The 25,464-nt window shown below is 45.6% G+C and overlaps 1 protein-coding gene and 1 non-coding gene across 2 annotated transcripts in view; both read right to left on the bottom strand.

The window, feature by feature from the left end:
• Slc28a3 (solute carrier family 28 member 3) overlaps positions 1-25,464 on the bottom strand; it is a 53,258-nt gene that overhangs the window by 17,395 nt on the left and 10,399 nt on the right. The window contains exons 2-9 of the mRNA XM_075969430.1: positions 12,026-12,115; positions 9,280-9,365; positions 8,698-8,789; positions 6,855-7,044; positions 4,681-4,825; positions 2,258-2,371; positions 1,483-1,560; positions 727-807 (exon numbers count right to left, since the gene is read on the bottom strand). Coding sequence (XP_075825545.1) covers positions 727-807; positions 1,483-1,560; positions 2,258-2,371; positions 4,681-4,825; positions 6,855-7,044; positions 8,698-8,789; positions 9,280-9,365; positions 12,026-12,115 — 876 coding nt within the window. The remainder of the gene's footprint in view (positions 1-726; positions 808-1,482; positions 1,561-2,257; positions 2,372-4,680; positions 4,826-6,854; positions 7,045-8,697; positions 8,790-9,279; positions 9,366-12,025; positions 12,116-25,464) is intronic.
• Positions 400-506, bottom strand: LOC142849157 (U6 spliceosomal RNA). Its single transcript, XR_012910552.1, has one exon. It is a non-coding gene; the product is annotated as a U6 spliceosomal RNA (small nuclear RNA).

Raw genomic sequence — 25,464 nt, 5'->3', positions numbered from 1 at the left:
GAACTGAACTCAGTTTGAGCAGAAAATGTTCTTAACAACTGAGCCATCTCTCTAGCCCTCCTGTGTCCTGACAAAGATGAGAAGTCAATTGTTGGGGCGGCAAGAGTATGACTTACTTGCTTAAAAAAATTCTATGCTTATAAAAAATCTCTCAAGAGCAAAAGCAACATCTTTTTGTTTCTGTTTCTGCACTACCTGCAAGGCCTAGAGGACCTTGTGAGAAGCCAAGGCTATGGACCTATGTAGAAACCACAAGGAAACAGCAATGCTGCTTCCCTGGGCAGGCATTTGACCTCTGTTCCCTCTCTGCAGAAGTAATGTCTGTGGTTTCATGGACATGTCCAGTGGGTTGCAAGTCACAGTCCCTTTGAAGGGCACTGAGGCAAAATTCTTTATTTTTTTTTAATGGAACGCTTCATGGATTTGCATGCCATCCTTGCACAGGGGCCATGCTAATACTCTCTGTATCGTTCCAATTTTAGTATATGAGCTGTCGAAGCGAGCATGGTAACATTCTTGATATGGATGCATGAAGGATTATGGGTAGGATTCTAAGAACTTAGATGGTGGCAGAGGAGAGTCTAGAAAGATCTGATGTATTCTCAGTGCCTCAGTAACGGACTTTGAATCTGAACTAACTCTCCATCAGTACATCCCAGAGAAGTAGAGTCTGATTTCAAGAGAGAGAGGAGAGAGGCCGTTCTAAAGAGCCTCTCATCCCAGTACCTTTCTGATGACCCACTGCATCAATCCCACGTAGTAGAGCACGGACATCACAGTGCTGAAGAAGACCACGATGGGCAGGACCTGTGGGTGGGGTGGGGGTGAAAACGTGGTCCCTGGTGGATGCAAAAAGTACCATGCATTCCCTACTAAGCTTCCCCTCTGCTTCCCTTTTGACCCTAGATGTGCCATAACAGAAGCAAAGTCCCTCTGAGCTACAGATGTCTCCATCCAGAAGTTGTCCTCTGGACAGCATCCGACTCTTTAAGTTCTTTATGGGGTTGGTTTGAGTGTGTCTCTTAAGGTTCACGTGGTAGACATTTAATAAGCATCTGGGATGGAGTCTTTGGGAAGTAATTAAGATTAGAGGAAGTCAGGGGCTGGAGGGATGGCTCAGTGCTTAAGAGCACTTGCTGCTCTTGCAGAAGACAGTTTCAGCTCCCAGCATCCACATGACAACTCACAACTGCCTGTGACTCCAATCCCATTAGGTTTTTTAAATAAAATGAACCAAGAAAAAAGATTAGACGAAGTCATGAAAATGGAACGGCCATAACAGAAATAATGGCTCTCCTTGGAGTCTGCTCCTGCCCTACCTCACCCTTCCCTGCTAGTCCACAGCAAGACCAACCAGGGAAATTTGTGCAGGATCTGATTTGTAAAAAATCTATTAAAATATCCCTAAAAACACATTGTGTCTACAGCGTTAGCGTTCCTTTAATTTTAACAGGCAGGCAGAGAAAAGATACCTGGAGTTACCTTAAATGCGAAGAAGTGATCTGTATACTTCTCCCCGAAGACAAACATAGCTCCGGCATCAGTGTACCCCAGAAAAGTCTGAGAGAGAGAGAGAGAGAGATCATTACAAATCATGAGCCACAAGCCACAGACGAGCCTGAGGCCCTGCAGGGATGGATGAGGGCCAGTAAAGAAGCCATCAGGCAAATTTGGGAAGTTCATGTTCTCAGCATTGCTCCTCCAGCGAACGCTATGAAGCCTCCTTTTAAAGCATCCCAACATCTAGACTTTCTGCCACTTCTAACACTTAGTCTGCCTTGCTCTGACTGTGGTCATCGGCTCCCATAAGTCATAGGTGCTACATGAGGATGGCCCTAGTTACCACCAGACACAGAGGAAGGCCTGTTCTCTATTTTGGGGAACTATCTCAGAAGTGTGCCACCCCTTGGGCAGGGTGATGGGACGGCAGGGAAAGGGGCGTGGCCAATGGGTGACACAGGTAGGGGCAGCAGCCGGCTTAATCAGCTACGTAGATGAATGTATTCGAGACAAGCAGCAAATCTAATTTGTGCTATGGAATTAAAATTAGGGTACAAATTACAGATAAATTACCTACTTAAAAAAAATGTCCTGAGGGTTACACCCAAATGTTAAAAGTACAAAAACCACAAAGAAATCTTTTTTGGATAAGCTCTCATGAAGCTCAGGTTGGCTTTTCACTGGCTTTATAGCCAAGGCTGGCTTTGCTTTCTGACCACCTGTTCTGGATCACCCAATTTTCTTTTGAACTGCTCACCTGAACTTGTTTCCCCAGCCAATCAAAAGCAATAAATCCAGGCTTAGTTCTAAGAATTAAGAGCCCAAGAAGAAACTGTAATCCGATTCCCCAAAAGACAGGCCTCCAGTAAACCTGCGGAGAAAGATGGAGACCATTAAATATTGCGATAACTTCATTCACTATTGCAACGAGACTTAAAGAAACAACAAAACATTGGTCATGCAGAGACAGCTTTCGGAAGTGGCGACAGACCCCTTTTGGTTGTAGTTTCCTTATTAGGAAGTTAAGGGTGACCTCAACATAGATGTCCAAGGGGCCACTGTCCCCTTAGGAGCATTCTCACATGTGGTCGGGGCAGCCAGGAGCAGAGAATGTTTTTCCAATTGATTAAATGTGTTCTTTGACAACTTCATACATGTACATAATCACGGTGATCACCCTCACTCCCTAGCCTTGCCTATCTCCCTCCCACCCTGTCTATCCCGCTTATCCTTACAAATCTTTCTCACATTCCTGTTTGCTTGGTTTCATAACTCACTGAGTTTAAACAGGGCTGTCTGTGTGACTGTGGATTGGAGCTATCCACTGAGTCTGGTGGGTTCAGCAGTGGGCACACAACTGAAGACAATGATCACGCCTTTCCCAGAATTTATCAATAGCCTGAAACGATTCAGGGACCCACAAATTTGATGCACATACAACTATCCGGGAAGAGCTCAATAAAGGATCAGGTTGACCTGTGGCCGTATTTGTTAGGAATTATCTCTATTACATTAATTGAAGTGGGAAGATTTGCCTACTGTGGGTGGCTCCATTCCCTACACAGGCTCTCCTGAACTGTGTAAGGGTGGAGAAGGGAGCTGAGCTCAAGCATGAATGCACTGATTTATTGCTTTCCGCTCTTGACTGTGTATAATATGACTAGCGGCTTCATGTTCTTGCCACTTTAATTATCCGATAATGGTGGGCTATAACCTGGAATTGTGAACAAAATAAACCCTTTCTTTCTAAGTTGATTTTGTCAAAGCAACAAGAAGCGAAACTAAGACAGACCCCATACAAGTAAACTCAATGCAAAGGTTGTGTAGTGCCTTGGATGGCATTTCGGAGCCCTACTCCCTGTCTCTGGATCCTCTGTTTGTCTTGCACCCTCTTCCACAGTGTTCTCTGAGCCTCAGAGGGGATGTTAGAAATGTCCTTCTAGAGCGGGCCCTCAGCGGTCACCCATTCTCAGCAGCATGGGTAGCAGCAAGTCTGCATTCACCCACCGCTCACTACAAAGAGACTTCAGAGAACCGTTCTGTAATACATGCATATAACAGGGCTGCATCCACTCTGTATAAACCTTGCTGCAAAATCTGAGAAATTATGTAACTGTGAAGTCCTGAGAAATACCTTGGACACAAAGAATTGTCTCCGAGACACCCGGTCAAATTGTAAAAGTTACATGTACCATTATTTCTTCACTTGGAAAATGGGAAGGTAGAAATTGATTTTTCTGTGTTCAAAGGTTGTTTATCTGACAATTTATAACTGAATTAGATGAAATTCGGCTCAGTTGAGAGACTCTTGTTCCCCAATAAAGGGAGCAAAGACCTCTATTGCAGACCTAGGATGACAGAAGAAACGGACTGCCGTCTACACTTCTCTCAGAGCAGAAATGAGTGACCTAAAATCTTGGGATTGATGGCACAGAGAATGGAGATGTTCCTCTGAGCAGGGCAAATACTTTTCATTGTATTAGGTCAACTCAGTCTCTGATTAATGTTTCTTCTGTGGGTCATCCTTTCAGCCAGAAAGGACTTAGGATTTCTGTAGCCTGCCATTGTGATTTGTAGGTAAAAGTTTTTAGTCTTAGAATTCAAACCCATCTCATGGGCTGTAGACTGATTACAAAAAAAGGAGAAAAAGGGGGGGGGTTGAAAATTGGATGCAACAAGGGAGGAGTGTATAAGGACAAATTCTGAGAATAAAAAAGCCCAAATCATAAACAGCATTTCCATAAAACACAGGATTGAAGACTGGTAGACGGCTTAGTTAGCATGTGCAAAGCCTAGCATTCAGGTCCTCAGTTCTCTTATAAATTGGGTATTGCTGCACCTGTTTTGATTTCCAGCAGGAGGATCAGAAGTTCAAGGTCATCCTTGAAAGGCTAGCCTGTGATATATAAGTTCCCATCTCAAAACTCAGAAGTACAGGGTTGAGTAGAATATGTGTCAAAGGGAATGACTTTCCCTGAGTGGGCATGAGGGATGTTTTACTTGTGTAACTGAAAATTGCTAGAAATAAAACAATTCAGACAAGCACCTTTATTTTCTCGCCACCTTAAGGACTTGCAGGGGGTGGGGCGGTGGGGAGAAAAATTTGCCTAGTTAGATTCTTTCTCAGCCACTATTTTAGAGTCTTATGCTCTCCTCGTCCCGGGACCAGTCTGTACTTACTCTGGTTGGATGTTTGGAAAAGAGAAATAACAGGATAATGTACATCACGAGACCGCCAAAGGACACCAGCTGCTGATTGCCCAATTTGGCAGTGTCAAGGATCAACCAGAAAATGACGGCCAGGACTAATGAGCTCCACATCACCCTGTGAGAACAAGAGTAACAGAATGAGGCCAATGCTAACAAGTGAAGACTGTAGTGAGACACCGTGCCCCAGAACCGGAAGCTCTGCTTCAGCCGGTTGGCTACAGCGACATCCATCCCTCCATGAGCATCCCAGAGGAGAGTGGGTGCTTGTACAGAAGTGTCTGGTCTCTGTCTATAGGGTTTTGAGACACATTCACCTTTTTCTGTCAGTTTTGGGATGGGTGTTGACTTCTTCCCTTCATGAGAGAACATGTTTTTTATATTTAGGAGCTGAGTCAGACTTTGGGTCCTATCTTCCCTCATGAGAGTCTGGTAGACATGGCTCCTGGACGAAGAGGCCATTGTGTGGGGATGGTGAGCTGATTACCTAGACTGAAGATGGGGGAAGTGTCCAGGGTAGCCCACATGGTTCTCAATGGAGAGAACCAGTCCTGTGAACACCTGACAGGGCCATCTCCAAGGAGAGGAGATCCTGTGGTGAGAATCCAAAGAAAAGCCCTGGGAATCGTTGTGGGTTCTTTTAAGGGGGAGTCAGGTCCCCAGGAGCCAGCCCCATTCCTAGAGTGGGAAGCCCCTCCCCAAGTCAGAGCTATCAATGTCCTCATCTTGGTACTGGCTTTGAGGCAAGCCTAGAATAAGGACATTGGAAGAAAGAAAGGACGGGGCGTTAGGCTGAGTCTTCTTCAGACAGAGATGGAAGGAACACCTCAAACTGCAACTAGACCTGTAGTCATTGGGTCATTAGCTAAGCGTAAGCAAAGGGGTCCTAAGGCTTTTACATTTTTGTACAAATGGAGATAGATATTTCCCACTAAATAAAATGTGCCAAGGGGAAAAAATGTCATAATTTTAGTCCAAGGCTTACACAAAACCTTGTGACCTAAATCTTTTTAAAGATATAGGCTTTTTTTTTTGAGACAGGGTTTTTCTATGTAGACCTGACTGTCCTGGAATTCACTTTGTAGATCAGGCTGGTCTTGAACTCAGAGAACTGCTTGCCTCTGCCTCCCAAGTGCTGGGATTAATGGTGAGAGCCAGCACTGCCCAGTAAGATTTAGTTTTTAAGGAGTAAAAGGCATAGAAAGAAATGAGAGGAATTGAGAACCTAATCTAAAAATGATTGAATTCAATAGTCAATAAGTAAGTGCAAATAATGGGTATCAGTTGGTCCAACTTTTAAATATATATATGTATATAGATAGACAGATATACATATACATAATATTTATGTTCATTGTGCATTGGAAACACACACAAACATATGCATGCACACATGCACACACACACACACACATACACACACAAAGTCCCAAACAAAATGTCGAGTTATCATGTCATCTTGGTCTTCCTTTCCTGTTTGAAAACTATAGATAAATAAATAAATAATAATGAATAATATATAATATAATAATAAGTATTAAGTGAAACAAAACATTCAAGAACGAATGTAATCCATGATTTCTATTTATTAAAAGAATTTAACGAGATCATACATAACTATATACGAAAGTGCGAGCTCACATAGTCATCAGGTCTTTACTGTGTTGGACTTATAAGCCAATTTTTAAGCCAGCACTGAAACCAGACGGCATTGTGCAGCTGTTCTCTGACCTGGGTCAGACAGACACTACTGATGGATCATGATCTCATTCTACGGACAAGGTTGAAAGAGCTAACGCATCCCTGTATGTCCAAAATGTTGCTTTGTCCTATATTCTTGGCTAATTCTTAATGTGTAGATATCTAGGCATCTCTCTAATACAAACATGAAGATAAGCAGTTTGTCTCTGGACATTTACCATCGAACCAAGGGGCTTGTTGGTACACCTGAATAGCTTCCATATGATCCCTTATCTCACCCTGCATTTCTTGTTTGCCAAATGGAGGCATGATAGCAGATTGCTCTCGAGGTTATTTCTAGCATCAACATCTCATAAATGAGGATGGGATTTTAGAACACATTTTTGGAACGGTGTTGGAGAGAGCCAGCATGCCTCCACTGCAGTAGGAGATAAAGATGTATTTACCATTTCAGCCAGAACCAATGCCTGTCGAGAAGCCTTCTGCCTGGAGACAGGAACTCATCAATTTGCCGCTCATATTTGGCCATCAAGTGATCCCAGATAACAAAGAAGATGGTAACCACGGTGATCACAAAAAGAGGCAGGGCTCTGTGGAAGTTTAGTACACAGGCTGCAATCACCAGAGCCAAGAAAACTGTCCAGGAGGCAAATTAAGACGGTTAATATTACCACACCAGGGGTCATGGGCTTCTAGCCTGGGTCTGATTTAGGCAAGGGGTGGCTTAATTAGGCACCCATGGAATGCAGGGCTGCTTTGGTGGAGGCTGCTTTTGGTTTTTCTGAGACAGGGTTTCTCTGTGGCTTTGGAGCCTGTCCTGGAACTAGCTCTGTAGACCAGGCTGGTCTCGAACTCACAGAGATCCGCCTGCCTCTGCCTCCCGAGTGCTGGGATTAAAGGTGTGCGCCACCACCGCCCGGCAGGCACAGACTTCTTGAACTGAGCCTTTTGCTTTCCTTTCAAGCAAGTCCCTCAGATTTCACCATGATGGAGTTCTTGAATCCTGACACTTGGTCACTCTTGCCGCATTTAAAGAACAGATTCTAGGATAAAAATACCAGATGTGGTAGTGTACATCTTTAATCTCTATACCTGTGAGACAGAGATAGTTGGGTCTCTGTGAGTTCAAGACCAGCGTGGTCTACATAATGAGTTCCAGGACTCCAAGGATTATACAGTGAGAGCCTGCCTCAAAAAAATAAAAGTTTTTTTTTTTTTTCTAAAAAGTCAGCAAACAATGGCCCACAGGTTCAGTCTGACTTGCTGCGAGGGAAGTGGCATTTGCTGTGCGTACTTGCACCCTTTAATCAAGCATTACCGCAATGCAGCCAGGTCTTTCCACTTACACAGTATCTGTGGTTATATTTTTGTTATAACGGCAAGGTTGAAGGTCCAGTATGGCCAGACCTAAAAGACTCTCTGGCCTGTTGGAGGGACGCTGGCCCACCCTTGCTGTAGCTGCCCTAGCTGTTTGGAAATCATCACACTCTTGGCTTTGACGGTGTAGCATTCTTCTACAGATGCCTATGGGCTTAGTGGGAAGGCTCACATTTTTTAGACCACGTTTTTGCTTTGGAGGCTGAAGCGTGGGCCCAAAGGTCCCGGGTCTTACTCTGCCTTCACGCCTACATTTATTTTTGTTCTTGTTTAACCTGTGTTCACTGCAAAGTCTGCCAGTTGTCCAAGTATTCTGCATTTGCATTAGCCAACGTGCTTCCTTGAAAACACGTCACAATAACAAGGGCTCTATGAGCCCCAAGAGTAAGGTAGTGCCATGGTTTGACTGTGTCCCCCTGTAGTGTGTATGTTAGAAATTTAATTCCCACATTCAAATAGTGATAGTAGCAGAGGCGGGGCCTTCAGGGAAGTAATTGAAATTAGATGAGGTCCTGAGGCTGGAGCCACCATGGTGTTATTAGTGGCTTCATAAAAACAGACATGGGTCAGCGTGTGTTATCTCATGCCACAAAGTCCCTCTGTAACCAATACTTGATCCTGGACTCTGTTCCAGAACCCAAAAAATATCTATGATTGAGCCTACAGTATTCGGTTATAGCAACAGAAAATGGACTAAGACAGTAGGTGAATCAAAACCAAAAATTTCTGATTGGCTTCATAAGAAAGGCAGGCGAGCAATCTGTGTAGACTTTCCCTTCTGGGGTTTGTTGATTGACTTCACCATTTCTCTGGGTGAGTCTGTGAGGTCCAGTTCTTTCTTTACACAGAAAGCTAACACTTAAAAGATCCCAAGAAACGACAGCAGCATTCCCACAGCCCTTTGGTATTTACCTGTCAATAGAATGCCCCCTATGGTGCGCCGAATAATGATTCTGTGCTTTCTATAAAACTCACAAATCAGATCATACTTCCTTTCCAAACACCTGCAACACAAAAGTCAAAGACCCACAGAGTAAGCACCCAAACATGAGATATTGGCATGCACAGCCTGGGTTAGAGGCTTCACAAACAACACAAACAGGTTTCTGAAGCCGCGTCTCAAAGCAGAAGTGGAACAGTCATCTTTGGTGGACACTGGCCATAATGTGGATTAACTACTGAAGAGTGTGCCACGCTCTGAGGGAGGGAACCGAATGGTGATGGAAGCCATTAGTTAGTAATTTATACCTTTAATGAGAAGACAGTCCTGAGAAAATATAAAAATAAAGACTGGGTTCCCAGAGCCACATCTTTTTGAACTGATTGCATCCATCACCCCAAAAGCCATGAATTTTATCCAAGTGGTGCTGGGTGAGGTGCTGACAATTTCTAATGAAGCATAGTAAAATTTAATTTAGAAGAGAATAAAAAGACAAACACGGAATAAACACACAGGGAGTAGATGCGGCTGTGTCCTTGGCTTAAGAACTGTACCCTTTTTGACGTTCATCTTGGTCATCATCCTCCATGTCTTCTTTGTTTCCTAGAGACTCCTGCTCAATTGTGATCTGCCTGTCACCCTGGAGATCAAACGTAGAGCAGAGAGGTTAATGAGAATCCCGGCACCATGGACCCTGGACTCCTTTGCTCAGCATTCAGGCAAAGAATGTCCAACAGTCCTTTTAAAATTATTATTCAAGAAATGGCTCCCCTCATCTACTTCTCAGGCACCTTTTCCCCTTTATAATCATAAGAAATTAGGGATCATACTTACATTCTTTCCTCCCAGAGGAGCCTCTGGTACCCCACCCCTATCACCACCATTTTTTTATTTTTGAAAAGGGAACATGTTTGTAGTTCTGATTTTGTTTCTGTTTCTGCTGTAATCATTCAACCCCAGACACCAGCTCTGGTTTTAGGAAAGCCTAAATGAAGTTAACCACAAAGGCTGTGCAATTCTCCCTTTATGTTGAACCGTCTCATTTCCAGAGTCCTGAAACCAAACCAAGGCTTTGCTTGCAGATACGAGCACCTGCCTCATCCTTCAAGAGCTGACAGAGTCCCCTTGGGACTCACAGGAGTGTTGCCTTCCCCTAACAATTTAAGGGTAACGTGCACCCAAGCCACTTTTCATGGACAGTTTTTCCAGGAACAGTATAAACTTTCTCCCAAATACCCATGGTCTATTCTGTTCCCAGAGTAGCTCCTTCTCTCCATCCCACAATAATTCTTCAGCTGGTGAAGCTGATTACTGTATGTAGCTGGGAAACATTCAGGTGGACTAGCTCTATTACAGCCTGTAAGCCACTCTAATAAATCCTATCATCTATCTATCTATCTATCTATCTATCTATCTATCTATCTATCTATCTATCTATCTATCATCTATCTTCTATCTATCTATCTATCTATCTATCTATCTATCTATCATCTATCTATCTATCTATCTATCTATCTATCTATCTATCATCTATCTATCTATCTATCTTCTATCTATCATCTATTCATCTATCTATCTATCTATCTATCTATCTATCTATCTATCTATCTATCTTCTATCTATTATCTATCTATCTATTATCTATCTATTTATCTATCTATCATCTATTCATCTATTCATCTATCTATCTATCTATCTATCTATCTATCTATCTTCTATCATCTATCTATCTATCTATCTATCTATCTATCTATCTATCTATCTATCTATCTATCTATCTATCTATCTACACACTCTCATTTTGTGAGTTTTATTCCTATAGAGAACCCAGGATAATACATGAGTCATTTTCTGAAGTGCTCAATCTATGTTTGGATAAGATCTTCACTGCTAGGGGCTGGAGAGATGGCTCAGCGGTTAACAGCATTGCCTGCTCTTCCAAAGATCCTGAGTTCAATTCCCAGCAACCACATGGTGGCTCACAACCATCTGTAATGAGGTCTGGTGCCCTCTTCTGGCCTGTAGGAATACACGCAGACAGAATATTGTATACATAATAATTAAATAAATATTTTTTTAAAAAAGATCTTCACTGCTGTAGTATTGTATAGAACAGTTTTAGTGCCCTAAAACTCCTGTTGCTCACCCCCACTTTCTCCCTAAGCACCGGAAACCACTATCTCTTCACTCCTTCATGGCTTTGCCTCATCCAGGATGCTGCTGCTGGGGGTGGTGTGGTGTCCCCATCTTAAAGTGACTTCTCTCACTCCGTAGTAAGCACTGACAGCTCCACTCGTTCTCCCCATCACCCCATCATTTGTTTCAGTACTGAAAATCATCGCATCATCCATTTTACTGATGGGCGTCTGGGCTGCTCCCACGGTTTGCCCATTATGAACTTGAGGTTCTCACGTGGACTTGTTTGCTTGCTGAGGACAGAGTGGTACAAACACGGCACAGCATATTAACTGAGATAAGCAGTAACGAAGATGGGCAGTGTGATCCCCATGGCGACGCGCACAGAAGTGCGTTTGCATAAACACAGGCTATGCGCCAGTTCCTTCCCCGTGGATGGGAAAAACAGCTTTCCCCATCCAGTTGTGTGCGATCTCTCCCCGAGTTTCAGGGACTCGGGACTACTTTTCAACGGGTGTTCTATATGAGCAATTGCTTTTGTTTCAGCAACGGAAGACATTCTACCTAAAGCTGCTGATAGAGGTCCTTGCCAGATGCAGTACCCATGCCTGCCACCCCCCTACCTGGGATGCTGAAGTAAGAGGGTCAGGGGTTCAAGGTTATCCTCTGCTGCATATTGAGTTTGAAGGTGGCGTTGGTCACTTGAACATGAGACCCATCCCACCCAAAACAAACAACAATAAAATAAAAACAATAAATCTCAATCTAAAACAGAGAGACACATACGAACTAAAGTCCTTTAGAGTCTCTTGGGCTCCATGGAACCAAGGGAGGGCATCTCACGGGCCTCCTTCACCGTAACGTTTAGGTGCTTGCTTTTTCTGCCAGGAGGTCTCATGCCAGGCTGGCCCTGCTCCTGCCTCTGCCCCCTGAGTAGCTGGGGCTACAAGGATGACCTCACATGCTGGCCTGAGACTAGGCTTTGTGCCTCGGGCTGGTTTTCCTTTCAGGGAACTCTGAGGCCGTCTGTAAAAGTGAAGCCTTGCTTTACAGTATGTGTGCTTTCTGGATGACTGCCTTAGACACACTAACCACTCTTCATTCACAGATGGCGGAGTATCACCATGGCAACAGTTCCTCCACCTTCCTCCACACCTGCCTTACCTGCTTGGCATCTCCTTGTTCCCTGCTCTGTAAGGATCTGCTCCTGACTGCGCTGTTTCCTGGTGTGTTCTGCTCTTCAAAGTCTTCATCCTAAGAAAAATGCAGAGTGGGAAAAAAAAAACCCACAGAGTCAGAGCCCAAATACAATTGTCCTTCTGTGACCATTCCAGGAAGAATTGTGAAAAGTGGCAGGAGGCGGGCTTCGGTGTTCTTGTGGGGTACCTGATTCAAGGAACCATGAGCTCATAAGGAAATGAATGAAGTTTTTAATTTTATTCTGATGGGAAAGATCCACGTGTATTGAGGAAGTTACAGCAGCTTCCCACCATTGGCCCTGACTGCAGAGCCAGTATCAGGGGACCTGGGTGGGGACCTAACACTTCAGCAGGGAAAGTCATCACCACCCTCAGGAAGGCAGACCCACCTTTAAACCATGCTCAGGAGTTAGGAGAAATGATTATCCCTTGAATAAGATAACGTACTTTTCCTTCCCCGAGTTCCCACACTTGAGCCCCAGCTCACAGCTTCTGCCTGTCGGAGTAATTCTGATTAGCGAATGCTGTCCTCTCCTTTCCATGTCTCTATCTCGCCTGGCTTCTCTCTAAAGCTTCCTTCTTACACCGTGGCTGTTTGCCCACATGTTGTTCACCTTCATGCCCGTTTAACTCAACTGGTATGGCTTCTCTCTCTCTCTCTCTCTCTCTCTCTCTCTCTCTCTCTCTCTCTCTCTCTCTCTCTCTCTCTCTCTCTCTCCTGGTTAGAAGCGGAGATTTACACCTCAATGCCCTGGGGCTTCAATTTTAAACTTCAATTTTAAAGTTTTCAAAATAAAACTGTTCTTGTGGGTCTGTTCTTAAGTAATCTCTCCCTCCCTCCCCCCTCCCTCCCTCCCTTTCTTCTTCCTCCTCCTCCTTTGTTTTTTGCAATCTGTTCTCACTGTGTGGCCCCAGCTAACCTGGAACTAGCTAAGTAGACCAAGTTGACCTTGAACTCACATAGATCCTCCTGCTGTCTCTTGAGTGCTGGGATCAAAGGCGTGCACCACCACCGCTCCCGTCTTTAAGTTCTTATAAAGAGACTAAGACCCCAAGACCTCTCTCTGTGGCACCTCTAGAGGACCTTAGGAATTCCTGGCATGGTATAGAAGGAAATGAAACGGGAAGGGGGCCGTTGCACTGAGAGTCCTCTGGGGACTCTTTATTGTTCTGCAGTCAGGTTCCAGGATCTGGAATTGCATGCGTGCATAAAATCAGGGTCCCTAATTTAAAGGTGCAATACGTGGGGAACGGAAGGGAAGACTTCAACATGGGCCTGACCCCTAACCCTAAGACCAGGGGAGAGCATTCCCTCGATACACTAACTTTCTCTGGACCTCGGGGTTCTGTCTGCTTGGAGTTTTGTTGCCATTGTTCCGTTTTATTTTCAACTTTGTGTGACACTCCGTGGATCGTATGGTTCTAAACTCCAATTTCTGGTTCTTTCCAGAACCCAGAGATTTTTCTCCCCGAAGGAGCTTCTTTTCTTTTAAAGCTTCAGCCTTTGGATGCTGGCCGCTCCTGCCACCTGCTGGCAGCATCGGGAATCTTTGCTGGGTCCTCGTATCTGGTGTGTGTGTGTGTGTGTGTGTGTGTGTGTGTGTGTGTGTGTGTGTGTGTGTGTGTGTGTGTGTGTGTGTGTGTGTGTGTGTGTGTGTGTGTGTGTGTGTGTGTGTGCTGTTGCATGCTGCTTTGCACGCTCACAGAGAGAACCCTGATGGGGTTTTCCCTCGTGTGCTGGGATTGTCCTGTCCAATGGACTCACGCCTCCGTCTTCAAATTTCCAGGAAGAAAATCTCCTCCCACTCAAGGGTTTAAAACAGAAATAAGGGGTCACTGTGGGTGTAGGTAGGTGAGTGGAGAATGACCAGCTTTTCTCTTCCTCTTCACGTTGGAACTGTGGGCCTGTAATGCAGGCTTCTAGTCACTTTTAGCTACCATTTCTTTCTGTCTAATAAGTGGGACTATTGACACCTTTGTTCTTCATACCTGTGAACATGCCTGTTCTCAGGGAACACAGTATCTTCCAGGACACTAACTGGGGGAAGCTGTGGGAATCACATGCATGGCTCAGAGAAACGAAGTGGGGGCTGAAAACACTCATACATATAAATTAAACTTTAAAATGTATTTAAGATATCAAGATATTGATGATTTACTATCACTAAACATATTTAATGATATATTAAAACATATTTATGATAGAGCATATATACATCTCTATTAACAGTTGTACTGTCTGTTTTTTTAATATTTATTTATTATGTATACAATATTCTTTCTGCATGTATGCCTGAAGGCCAGAAGAGGGCACCAGACCTCATTACAAATGGTTGCGAGCCACCATGTGGTTGCTGGGAATTGAACTCAGGACCTTTGGAAGAACAGGCAATGCTCTTAACTGCTGAGCCATCTCTCCAGCCCTACTGTCTGGTTTTGTGTATCAACTTGGTACAAGCTAGAATCACTAGACGAAGAAGCCTCATTGAGGAAATGCCTCCATGAGATCCAGCTGTAAGGCATTTTCTCAATTAGTGATCAATGAGGGAGGGCCCAGCTCATGATGGGTGATGCCATCCCTGGGCAGGTGGTCCTGGGTTCTATAAGAAATCACGTTGAGCAAGCCATGAGGAGCAAGAGAGTAAGCAGCACTATCTGTGGCTTCTGCATCAGCTCCTGCCTCCAGGATTCTGCCCTGACCCTGTCCTGACTTCCTTCAGTGATGAACAGTGATGTGGAAGTGTAATAAACTCTTTTCTCTCCAAGTTGCCTTTTGGTCATGGTGTTTCATTTCAGCAATAAAAACCCTAACTAAGAGAAGAGTGAGAAATCAAAAAGAAACAATGACAACAAAACTCCAAGCAGACAAAACCCCAAGGTCCAGGGGAAAGTTAGTGCATTGAGGGGATGCTCTCCCCTGGTCCTAGGGAACATGCTGTGATTCCCTCTGGTCCATGTTGACATCTTCCTGTCCTATCCCCCGCTTACTGCATCTTTACATGAAGAAACATTTACTTAAAATGTTTTCTGGGCATGTGGCACACACCTTTAATCCCAGCAGGGAGATAGAGACAGCCTGCTGTACATAGTGAGTTCCAGGAAAGCCAGGGCTACATAGTTAGATCCTAGTTCAAAAACTTACTGATTATCCTTATGAATGCTTTGCTTCATGTACGTGTGTGCATCGTGTGTGTATGCAGTGCTCACGGCAGCCAGAAGAGGGCCTCAGATCCACAGAACTGGAGGTGCAGGGAACCCAGTGGTCCCTCTGCAAGAGGAGCGGGGGCTCTTAGCCTCTGAGTCATGTCCACAACCCCTAAGAAACAATCGTAAGTGGACACAGCTGTGCACAAAGGAACCCTTTTATTTTATTTTTACATAGCGGGGCATCTTGGTTTTGTCTCTGGAGCTATCCACACCACAGTCTGGAAGGTACATTGGAAGTGTGTAAATGTGTCTGGGAGCAGAGCTTTCAGCCCTGGGGTCATTTGCACTGTGATCACTTAGATTCTGAAACAACAAGGGACCAGTTTGAACATTCTTCTGAGTTTTTAAAATCCTATTGCATAATTCCTCCGACAGGATTGCTTTTACCCACTGGCATTCACAAGTCCTAGTTATGTTTATATGAACGGCATGGCTTCCGGCACCAGCGTGTTGCTGTGCAGTGTCCACTTGGGGGCTCCACTCACAGAGCTGTGGGGACAGTGGCTCCTAAGCTCCACTTCAGCAGGCTTCGCCAGTAGGACCAGCTTAGGAATCAACACGCTGAAGTGCTGGGCAGACAGGCAGGCATCCATAGCTCACCAGCGGTTTTGGGCTCCGCCTCCCAGACACAATACGAGAAGATGGAGTTTTCAGAAGCTCCCGGTTTCTGGTCAAAAGAGTAGAATCCGGGGCCAGAGAGATAACTCAGTACTTAAGAACACTGGTTGCTTTCACAGAGGACCTGGGTTCAGCTCCCAGCATCCACACCATGCCTCACAACCATCTATAGCTCTAGTTCCAAGGATTTGGACACCCTCTTCTGGCCTTCATTGGCACCAGGCAGGCGTGTGTGCACAGACATACACTAAGGCAAAAATCCATAAAAATCAAACCAAACCAAGTCAGGAACCAACGTTCTGTTGTCTCCAAATGAACATTCTGCACTGTGGCCCTCTCCCTAAGAGCTAATTTATCTGGATCTGCCAATCACCTTGTTAGATCACCCCACTGGATCTGCCAATCGCCTTGTTAGATCACTGCACTGGATCTGCCAATCAATCACCTTGTTAGATCACCCCCACTGGATTTGCCAATCGCCTTGTTTGTTAGATCACCCCACTGGATCTGCCAATCGCCTTGTTAGATCACCCCACTGGATCTGCCAATCGCCTTGTTAGATCACTGCACTGGATCTGCCAATCAATCACCTTGTTAGATCACCCCCACTGGATTTGCCAATCGCCTTGTTTGTTAGATCACCCCCACTGGATTTGCCAATCGCCTTGTTTGTTAGATCACCCCACTGGATCTGCCAATCACCTTGTTAGATCACCCCCACTGGATCTGCCAATCACCTTGTTAGATCACCCCCACTGGATCTACCAATTAATTGCCTTGTTAGATGACCCCACTGAAGGATTTGAAAAGCGTGTTGATCTATGACAGTGTTTGCTTTGTGACAGTAAAAACGTCAGTGAAGTTATATAGCGGCACGGAGTTTGGGGGTAACCTTACCCCATGTTCCTAGGCTGTTTTTCTACAGAATAAACAACCTCTTCCCCCCTTTTGGGGTAGGAGTTATCCCCCCCCCCCCGCCTTTCCTCAAGTCCAAATACCACTGCCATGAAGAACAAAGCCAAGCAAGTACTGGAGAATGTGCTACCTGCAGGAAACCAAAAAAACACAACCAAGCCACTAGTGATGGGACCTGGTGTCACCTAGGAGACGAGTTTCCAGGGCCCCCTGTGAGGGATGGTGTGGAACAAGTTAACTGAGGGGGGACGACCCACGCTGCCAGAGGGCAGCACCATGCCCAGGGCTTGGCTCCTGGACTGCAGGAGACATTGTGAGCCTAGCGCCAGCCTTGGAGCTCCTGATGGTGGGTGTCATGTGACCGTCGGCTTCAAGCACCTGCTGTCTTTATGGCCCTGCCACATGGATAGTAAACTGTGAGCCAGGGTAGCCCTTTCCTTCCCTAAGCTGCTTTCTGTGATAGTTGTTTTTGAGATAGGGTCTCTGTGAATCTCTGGCTGTCCTAGAACCCACTGTGTAGATCAGTCTGACCTTGTATGCACCTCTGCTTCATGCAGGGATTAAAGGCATGTTCCAGCAATGGGCCTGCTTGTGTCAGGCTATTTTACCAGAGTACCAGGAAAAGGAATCAGTGTAAAAATCTATCCGGGGACACCTGAGAAACAGCGCTGCAGACAGCCCACGGGGTGTCATTGAATTGGCTGTTGCTCTTGACTCAACCTTCCTATGAACCCAAAAGGAACTCCAGAGTGACCAGCGATGGCAAAGTTGGATGTAATGGCCGTGGGCATGCATGTGTGTGGGCAGTCATGTGGAAGTGGCTAATGATAAAAAAGGTCCATGCCCTTCAACCTCAGACCTTTCTCTTGGCCTTGACAAACTGTTTTGCCCATTCTCCCACAGTAAGAGACCTGAGCAACCACTAACATGGTACTGAAAAGAGGCAGGTGAATTTCCGAGCTCTTGAGAGTGGGGAGAGCTTACCTTCTGTAGTAAGGCCTCCAGGGCCCCCAAAGGCGGAGAGAATACTTCTCGGCCCAGAACTGACTTAAACCCTCTGCGAAGGTTCAGGAAGGCAGCCTTCCAGTCGGCCAGAGGAGGAGCCTGACTTGAGTAAGTGCCGGTTAGCAAATCCTCCCACCCTTTCCTGCTTTTTGCAACTTCCACACCTCTGACTTGGCCTGAACCTCTCTCTCCCTGTTTCCTCATTCTTCCTCAGAAGGCTAACTCACCTGACAGAAACAGAAAGCTCAAGCCAGCTCACAGAGTGAAGTCAGTCCTCACTGATTTTTACCGATACCGGTGTCTTGCTTTGTTCTTTGGGGCAAAATACCCAAAGCTCCGAATTCAGTCTTTCCATCTGACTGATCTTAGATGTCGCTCAGATGCAGCTGGAGGCAGAATCTCCCGTCCACTTACTGCCCACACCACTGACTTGTCTTACATCCCCACCATAGGACGACAGATGAGATTCAGACAGTACAGCAGGTGGAAATTAAGAGCTCATTCCACTTCAAAAAGGAAAAGCCAAGCACAGGAAGCTCATCTCTAATGCTGCTTTAGAACTGACGGAGGCAAATGTCTATTACTCATAATGATTTGGGAGCAAAAACAGTTTTAATTTTCATAAATAATAGATCTGTACAACAAGTCCCACCACTGGCTGTGCTGTTGCCTGTAACACCCAAAACATGACTATAATCTGAAACCCAAATAAATCTTCAACACACAAAACTCAGACAAGAGAGACCTTGTCTCAAAAAGACTAAATAAACAAAATAATTCCAAACCAAAACCAACCAAAGAAAAACAAAACAAAAACTTAGATACAAGGGGCTGCAGAGAGGATCAATGGTTAGATCATTTGCTGCTCTTCCAAAGGACCCAACCCTTTTAATCCAAGTATTCACAGTGGTCCACAACTACCTGTAATTCAAGCTCTAGAAGGACCTGGCGCCCTCTTCTGGCCTCCGTGGGAACCTGCACTCATGTGGCATATACTCACACAAGCACACATTAACACACATGAATAAATGTTTATAAAATAGCTAGTTGTAGCAGCACACGTTTTTAAACCCAGCATCCAGGAGGCAGAGACAGGTGACTTTTAGGCCGTCTAGGTTTACATAATGAGCTCCAGGCCAGTCAGGGCTACATGATGAGACTCTGTCTTGAAAAATAAAAAAATAAGAACAAGGGCTGGAGAGATGGCTCAGTGGTTAAGAGCATTGCCTGCTCTTCCAAAGGTCCTGAGTTCAATTCCCAGCAACCACATGGTGGCTCACAACCATCTTTAAAGAGGTCTGGTGCCCTCTTCTGGCCTGCAGACATGCACACAGACAGAATATTGTATACACAATAAATAAATAAATATTAAAAAAATAAGAACAAAAGAATCTTTGTTTACCCTAGCAGGTGCCCTAGTGAGGATTACTATGGCTGTGATGAAATGCCGTGACCAAAAACGACGCAGGGAGGAAAGGGATGATTCAGCTCAAACTTCCACATCATAGTCCATATTTCAAGGAAGTCAGGAAGCAAACAGGACAGGAGCCTGGAGGAGGAGCTGACACAGAGGCCGTGGAGGAGGCTTGCTCAGCCTGCTTTCTTATGGAACCCAGAACCACCAGCCCAGGAGGGGCACCACCCACAGCGCGCTGGGTCCTCTCCCATCAATCACCAATTAAGAAAATGCCCTAAAGCCAGATCTTCTGGAGGCATTTTCTCAATTGAGGTTCCCTCCTCTCTGATGACTCCAGCTTGTGTCAAGTTGACATAAAACTAGCCAGGACAGCAGGGTCACCAAGAAAAATAATATTTTTTTTCTGTATGTTTGTTTTTCAAGACAGGGTTTCTCTGTAGCTCTCGAACCTGTGCTGGAACTAGCTCTTGTAGACAGGCTGGCTTCTAACTCACAAAGATCCGCCTGCCTCTGCCTTCTGAGTGTTGGGATTAAAAGTGCGCATCACCACTGCCCAGCTAAGAAAAATGATTTTATGTAGCAGCTAAGAAAAATGATTTTATGTAGCAAAAAGATGCCATTACATCTTACTTTGTAAATTCACTATTATTCTGTAAAGTCTGATGTCACAGAGAGACACAAATATGTTAGTCTGTTTCTGCCATAGTAGCTCATGACAGCAATCCCCCTGCCTCTACCTCCCAAGTGCTGAGACTACAGTATGCATTGTTGGGCCTGGTTCTCCTATTATTTTTAAAGGCTAGTTGACTGCTTTGCATATCTTTTGTATTGGGTTGTACGTATGATGATTTCTGCCTGGTTCTAATTTCCGACACTGTTTCTTGCCTTTCTCTGATTAAGGAAGATATTCCCGTGAGAACTTCTAAAATGCATTCTGAAGGGAGAGGGCCAGAGAAGTCTAGAAACACAAAGCCACCGACTGCCAGAGCAGCAGTGTGACTGTGCTTCTATTTCTCTGCGCCAGCTGCAGTAGGACGTGCATCTCCACATGGCATTGCTGAACCTCTTTGCTGTAGTCTGAACGTGTGCCCTGGCTTTCCTGCAGTCTGACTGTGTGCTACAGAGTTCCCGTGCAAAGAGTCGAGAGCTGGGACCTTCAGGAGCTGATTGGTGCACCAATGGCAAATGGGTTATGTCCTTATTGCCAGAGTGGGTTCTTTCCCAAGGCAGTGACTTGCTCATTATTCTTGTTTGCTTTCTGTTCTGAGATAAAACATGGAAAGCAACTTGAGGAGGGAAGAGTTTGTTTGGCCTGCAGGATCACAGTCCACCATGGAGGGAAGCTAAAGCCAAAACGCAAGGCAGGAACTGATGCAGAGAGACCAGAGAAGATTGGTCTTTGCACTCCTTGACTTGCTTGTCTGCCCAGGGGTGGCACTACCTGCAGTGGGCTGGGCTCTCCCACATCAATCATCAATCAAGAAGAATGTCCCATAGACTTGTGTGCAGGGCAGTCTAATTCCTCAGTTAAGAATCCCTCTTCCAGCCGGGCCGTGGTGGCGCACGCCTTTAATCCCAGCACTCGGGAGGCAGAGGCAGGCGGATCTCTGGGAGTTGGAGGCCAGCCTGGTCTACAAGAGCTAGTTCCGGGACAGACACCAAAGCTACAGAGAAACCCTGTCTCGAAAAACCGAAAAAAAAAAAATCCCTCTTCCCAGGTGACTCTAGTTTGTGTCACAGTGACAGAAACTGACAAACAAGGCCATGACTCCGGGTGGCCTCTTGCTCTCTCCCTCCCCCCCTTGCCAGATGCTGGTGTCTTGACATCAGGCTTTCCAGACTCTAGAACTCTGAGCAATTTATTTATTTCCTTTTTAATGACACCCATTCTCTGTTATTCTGGTATAGCAGAAAATGAATTCACAGTCTCTGTCCCACGCATCTTCAGTGTTTGTATTGTTATTAATTCTTTTTATCCCCGAAGCCAAGAATTTGCAGGCAGGCATCTTCCCTCACTCACGAAGCCAATCTTTCTTCTGATCCTACTGCTCCACTTCTGCTTCGTCTTCGATCCCAACGCTCCTAAGTTTCAATGTTCTCCATGCTCCCAAGTCCAGTTTTCATCAGACAAGGTCCAATTTCTCTTTAAAATGCCCTCATCCGGTCCCACTTCCTCTTGAGGACTATCACAGTTTGACTATTTCCTCCTGGCTCCAGACTGCCCTCTTCCCCTTCCTGTATTATCATGGTCTCTTTCTGCTCAGGCCTGAATGTCACCAAGGTGTCCTGAGTTCCTTCTTAAGCTTTCTCACTCATTCCTCCAACAAATAATGACTGTGCCCCTACTATAGGACAGGCGCTGTGCAGGGGATGGAAGAAAATCTGTCACTGTAAATTATAAATTTGATTGTTTAATTATAGTGTGACAATGACTATCAAGATGGCCAAGGTGCTTGTTCACTCTTTCCCCTCCCTCTTCCCCTTCCTCATAGCATTGGGGATCAAACCCAGGGCGCTGAACATGTGAGGTGGGTGCCCCACCACTGAGCTGTACCCCTAGCCCCTCAAGATGCCATGTCACAGGCTAGTTGGGATGAACTTGGCTGTGTCTGTAATTCCAAAAACATATCCTGTTTATCATGTGAAATGGGAACTATTCTTAGCAGCAAATCCCCCAATGTGAGTGAGAGAGAAAAGAGCGAGGACTTCGAAGCGATTGCAGATGGGTTTTCTCATTTGCAAGCGTCTTTTCCATCTACCCACACCCGGACAGTGGCAAGAAGGCCTTTTCCCTTTAAGGCTCCTTAAAGTTGAAGTTTGGGACTACGGATGCTTCTATGTTGTCTGATACCTACAATCAAAGAACCACAGACACCGACAACGCTTGGCTGAGACACAGTTTGGTCAGATTCGTTTCAAAAACAGAGCAGAAAATATGGCTTCAGTTTCTCTCTCTCTCTCTCTCTCTCTCTCTCTCTCTCTCTCTCTCTCTCTCTCTCTCTCTCTCTCCCTCCATCCCTCCCCAAACAGAGTCTTATACCACAGCCCAGGGTTTTTACCTTCCTGGCAGGAGAGCAGGAGAGATTACACGCAGTTCTGATAGTGGATCAGCATTGTGCTTGACCAAGTTACATCTGGAACACAGTTCTTTGGTGGAGATTTCTAAGTTAACTTGGCCACCAAGTACTCACATCAGAGGGTTGCTGATTAAACAGACATAGACTAAACAGAAACACACAGTGTGCCTTCATATACCATAAAGATTTTAGGAAAAACATTTGCCTAGATAGGAGGAAGGCAGAAATGAGCAGGGCACAGTTGGCTTCTGCTGTCAACTTGCACACCTGAGAAGAGTGAGCCTCCAATCCAGAAGTGCTTCACACGAATGGCCACAAAGTAGTCTGAGGGAGGCAAACTTTGCACTAAGGCTCCTTCTCATTAAATGCATCAAGTCAGCCGCTGAAGCTAACTAACGTACTCCAGGCCTCTGAAGAGAGACTTCATAGTTCTCCGAGACACATCTGGGAGCCAAGCTCTCCCAGTTTGGCCCAGACTAAAGGCGCAGAAGCTTCACATTGTACAGATGATTTAATTCAGTGCTGGGTATGGACACAGGGAGGTGGCACAGACCTATAATCCCAGCTACTCAGGAGGCTGGGGAAGAAGGGTTGTAAATTCAAGGCCTGCATTGCTAACTCATCGAGACGTGGGTTCAGATAAAAAGCGATGAGGGTAGGGAGGAGGCAGGGACAAAACTCATGGTAGAGCACGCGGAAGAACCGTGACCAAACTTCGGTGCTGTAGGGAGTCTGGTTGGGAAAGCATCATGTGGCATCTTCACAGGGCCACACCAACGGACTCCAGTGTTTGTTACAGGAAGAGACTGACTTCATACATTTCTGGCTTGCTTTGTTCTGTACCTGAATATCCGCCCCCCCCCCCCACCCCCCAGCTAAGTGGTGTGAAATCATTGCTGATATTCTAGCGTTTGCTGAGGCTACGACTTTGCCCTCATTGCGCAAAAGTCCTGTGGTGAGGGCGGGGCCTCCATTTCCCCTGGGACTTGTGGTTTGGGGCTTTTATTTCTCTACAGGATTGTGATGAGGGCACCCATTCACCTTTTTTTTTAACTTTTAAAATTATTTTATTTTGTGTATGAGTACTTTGTCTGCATGTATGTATGCGCACCATGTATGTCCCTGGTGTCTGTGGGGTCAGAAGAGGGCGCCATATACCCAGGAAATGGGGTAACGATGGCCCTGAATCACCGCATGGGTGCTAGAAACTGAACACACATCCTCAGCAAGAGCAGCAAGCACGCTTATGCACTGAGCCGTCCCTCCAGCCTTTTACCTAAAGTGTTAAGAATTTGTTTTCAATTATGTGTATGTGTGTGGGTCTGCCTGTAGGGGTGTGCATGTCCATATAGGTGCTCATAGAGGCCATGGGTCTGCCTGTAGGGGTGTGCATGTCCATATAGGTGCCCATAGAGGCCAGGGCATTAGCTACCCTGTCTGAAGAAATTCTTGTACTTAAGGACTGAGACAGCTTGAGGATGAGAAAGAAGTAGAAAAGTGAGAAAACTTGCCTGAGTGGTATGTGTGTGTATGTGTGTGCATATGTGTATGTGTGTGCATATGTTTGTATGTATGTTCATGCTTGTGTGTGCATGTGTGTATGTGTATTGTGTGTATATATGTATGTGTGTGCATGCATGTGAGTGTATGTGTGTATATGTAAGCTGCAGATCCAGACAGCCTGACTCAACTCTGCCTACACAACCTTTGCTTTTCCTGCCTCAGAGTGTGTGACTTTTCTCTTTCCCACCTGTGGTGCCTCCTATTTCAGAAGCTTATCACTGTCTTCCTGTTGGCAAGAGGCCACTTGTCATATCCAGCCAAGGTCTCTGCCACACTGAGTACAGCCAGAACCGGGAGCACTGAAAGTGGCCTTTCCTGCTCCCTGGGCTGCTCCTGGGATGCCTTGGCTCACCTTCCCAGACCACTCTTCCTTTTCTCCGACCTGAAGGAGGATGAGGAAGTAGCATGTGGGCCAAGAGGAAGCCTGGGGTTTGGTGGTTCCTGAGATGTGGGTGTTGCTTGTCTCTCAGTCTCCCATGCTGGATCTGTTACCATTCACCAAGCATCTGCTGCTTTATCCCCTTTGTTTACCTGTGTGTGCTGGGGTCTCAGGGAAACACGTTTTCCTTTCAAAGCTTCCTGGCCCTACACACTAGGCCAAGGTCCTCTAACTTCTTCTGTGTGAGTATTCCTGACACAATATGATCTGTTGGAAACTCTGAATTCAGTTCCTCCAATTAGAAATTTTTAAGATGGGTATGGCGGTGCCGTCTTTAATCTCAGCACGGGAAGGCATGGGGGGTGCAGCAAGGAGACTGGGTGGGGGTCACTCGAGAGGCAGAGGCAGGCAGATCTCTGAGTTTGAGGCCAGCCTGGTCTATGAAGTTAGTTCTTGGACCACTAGGGCTACACAGAGAAGCCCTGTAAATGTTGTAAAGCTAACCTAACCTTAAAGCTGTGATACTGAAGGGAGGTACCCCGAAGGAAAGCGGGGGACTCTCAGGTGACAACCGCACAACTTCACAGCTCCTGCTGCTTTGGTACCCTCCCAAAGACGGTCAGGGGGTGAGGTAAACGTGCGACTTAGGGCTCATAATGTCTGTCACGGATTTACGCATCTTGGTCCCTTTCCCACCGTGGCTGACCCTTCACCATGGCAGACAGAGCCTCACCTTGCATTAGCGAACTGCTCTCTGACCCTTTTCATGAGAAGTCACATGGTGCCTTCAGTTCTAACTCTTTATCGTTCGCTTACTAGTTTATCCTAAAATGCTCTTGAGTATGTAGCAGACATAAATTCAGTTTTAACGCGGTTAATGATTTTAGACCCTTCGGGCCAGGATTTTGTACTCAGCAAGGCGCTTTGAGGGAAGTTGGAGGATGTGGGTTGCATTGCTCTCTGCCTCCCTTTTCCACCATGTCCATTTCCAGGACCAAGCTTTTCCCACCTTTCCATTCCAAAGCTGATTCTTCCTTGTAAAATACAACATAGAAAACAGCTCAGGTGATAGCATCCTAGCCAGAGTTCTCCTTCTGGCTAACACTAGGCAGCCTCTTGGAATACTTTGATTAAATGAAAAAATGAAATCATAGATAAAATGTTCATTTGGCATAAGTAGAAACAGTGACTCCCTGATTCCCAGACAAAGTGAAGGTCCCACC

Source organism: Microtus pennsylvanicus, chromosome 4, assembly GCF_037038515.1.
Source record: "Microtus pennsylvanicus isolate mMicPen1 chromosome 4, mMicPen1.hap1, whole genome shotgun sequence".
Classification (NCBI taxonomy): domain Eukaryota; kingdom Metazoa; phylum Chordata; class Mammalia; order Rodentia; family Cricetidae; genus Microtus; species Microtus pennsylvanicus.
The sequence above is the reverse complement of the archived record's forward strand: the minus strand, read 5'-3'. Positions and strand labels throughout refer to the sequence as shown.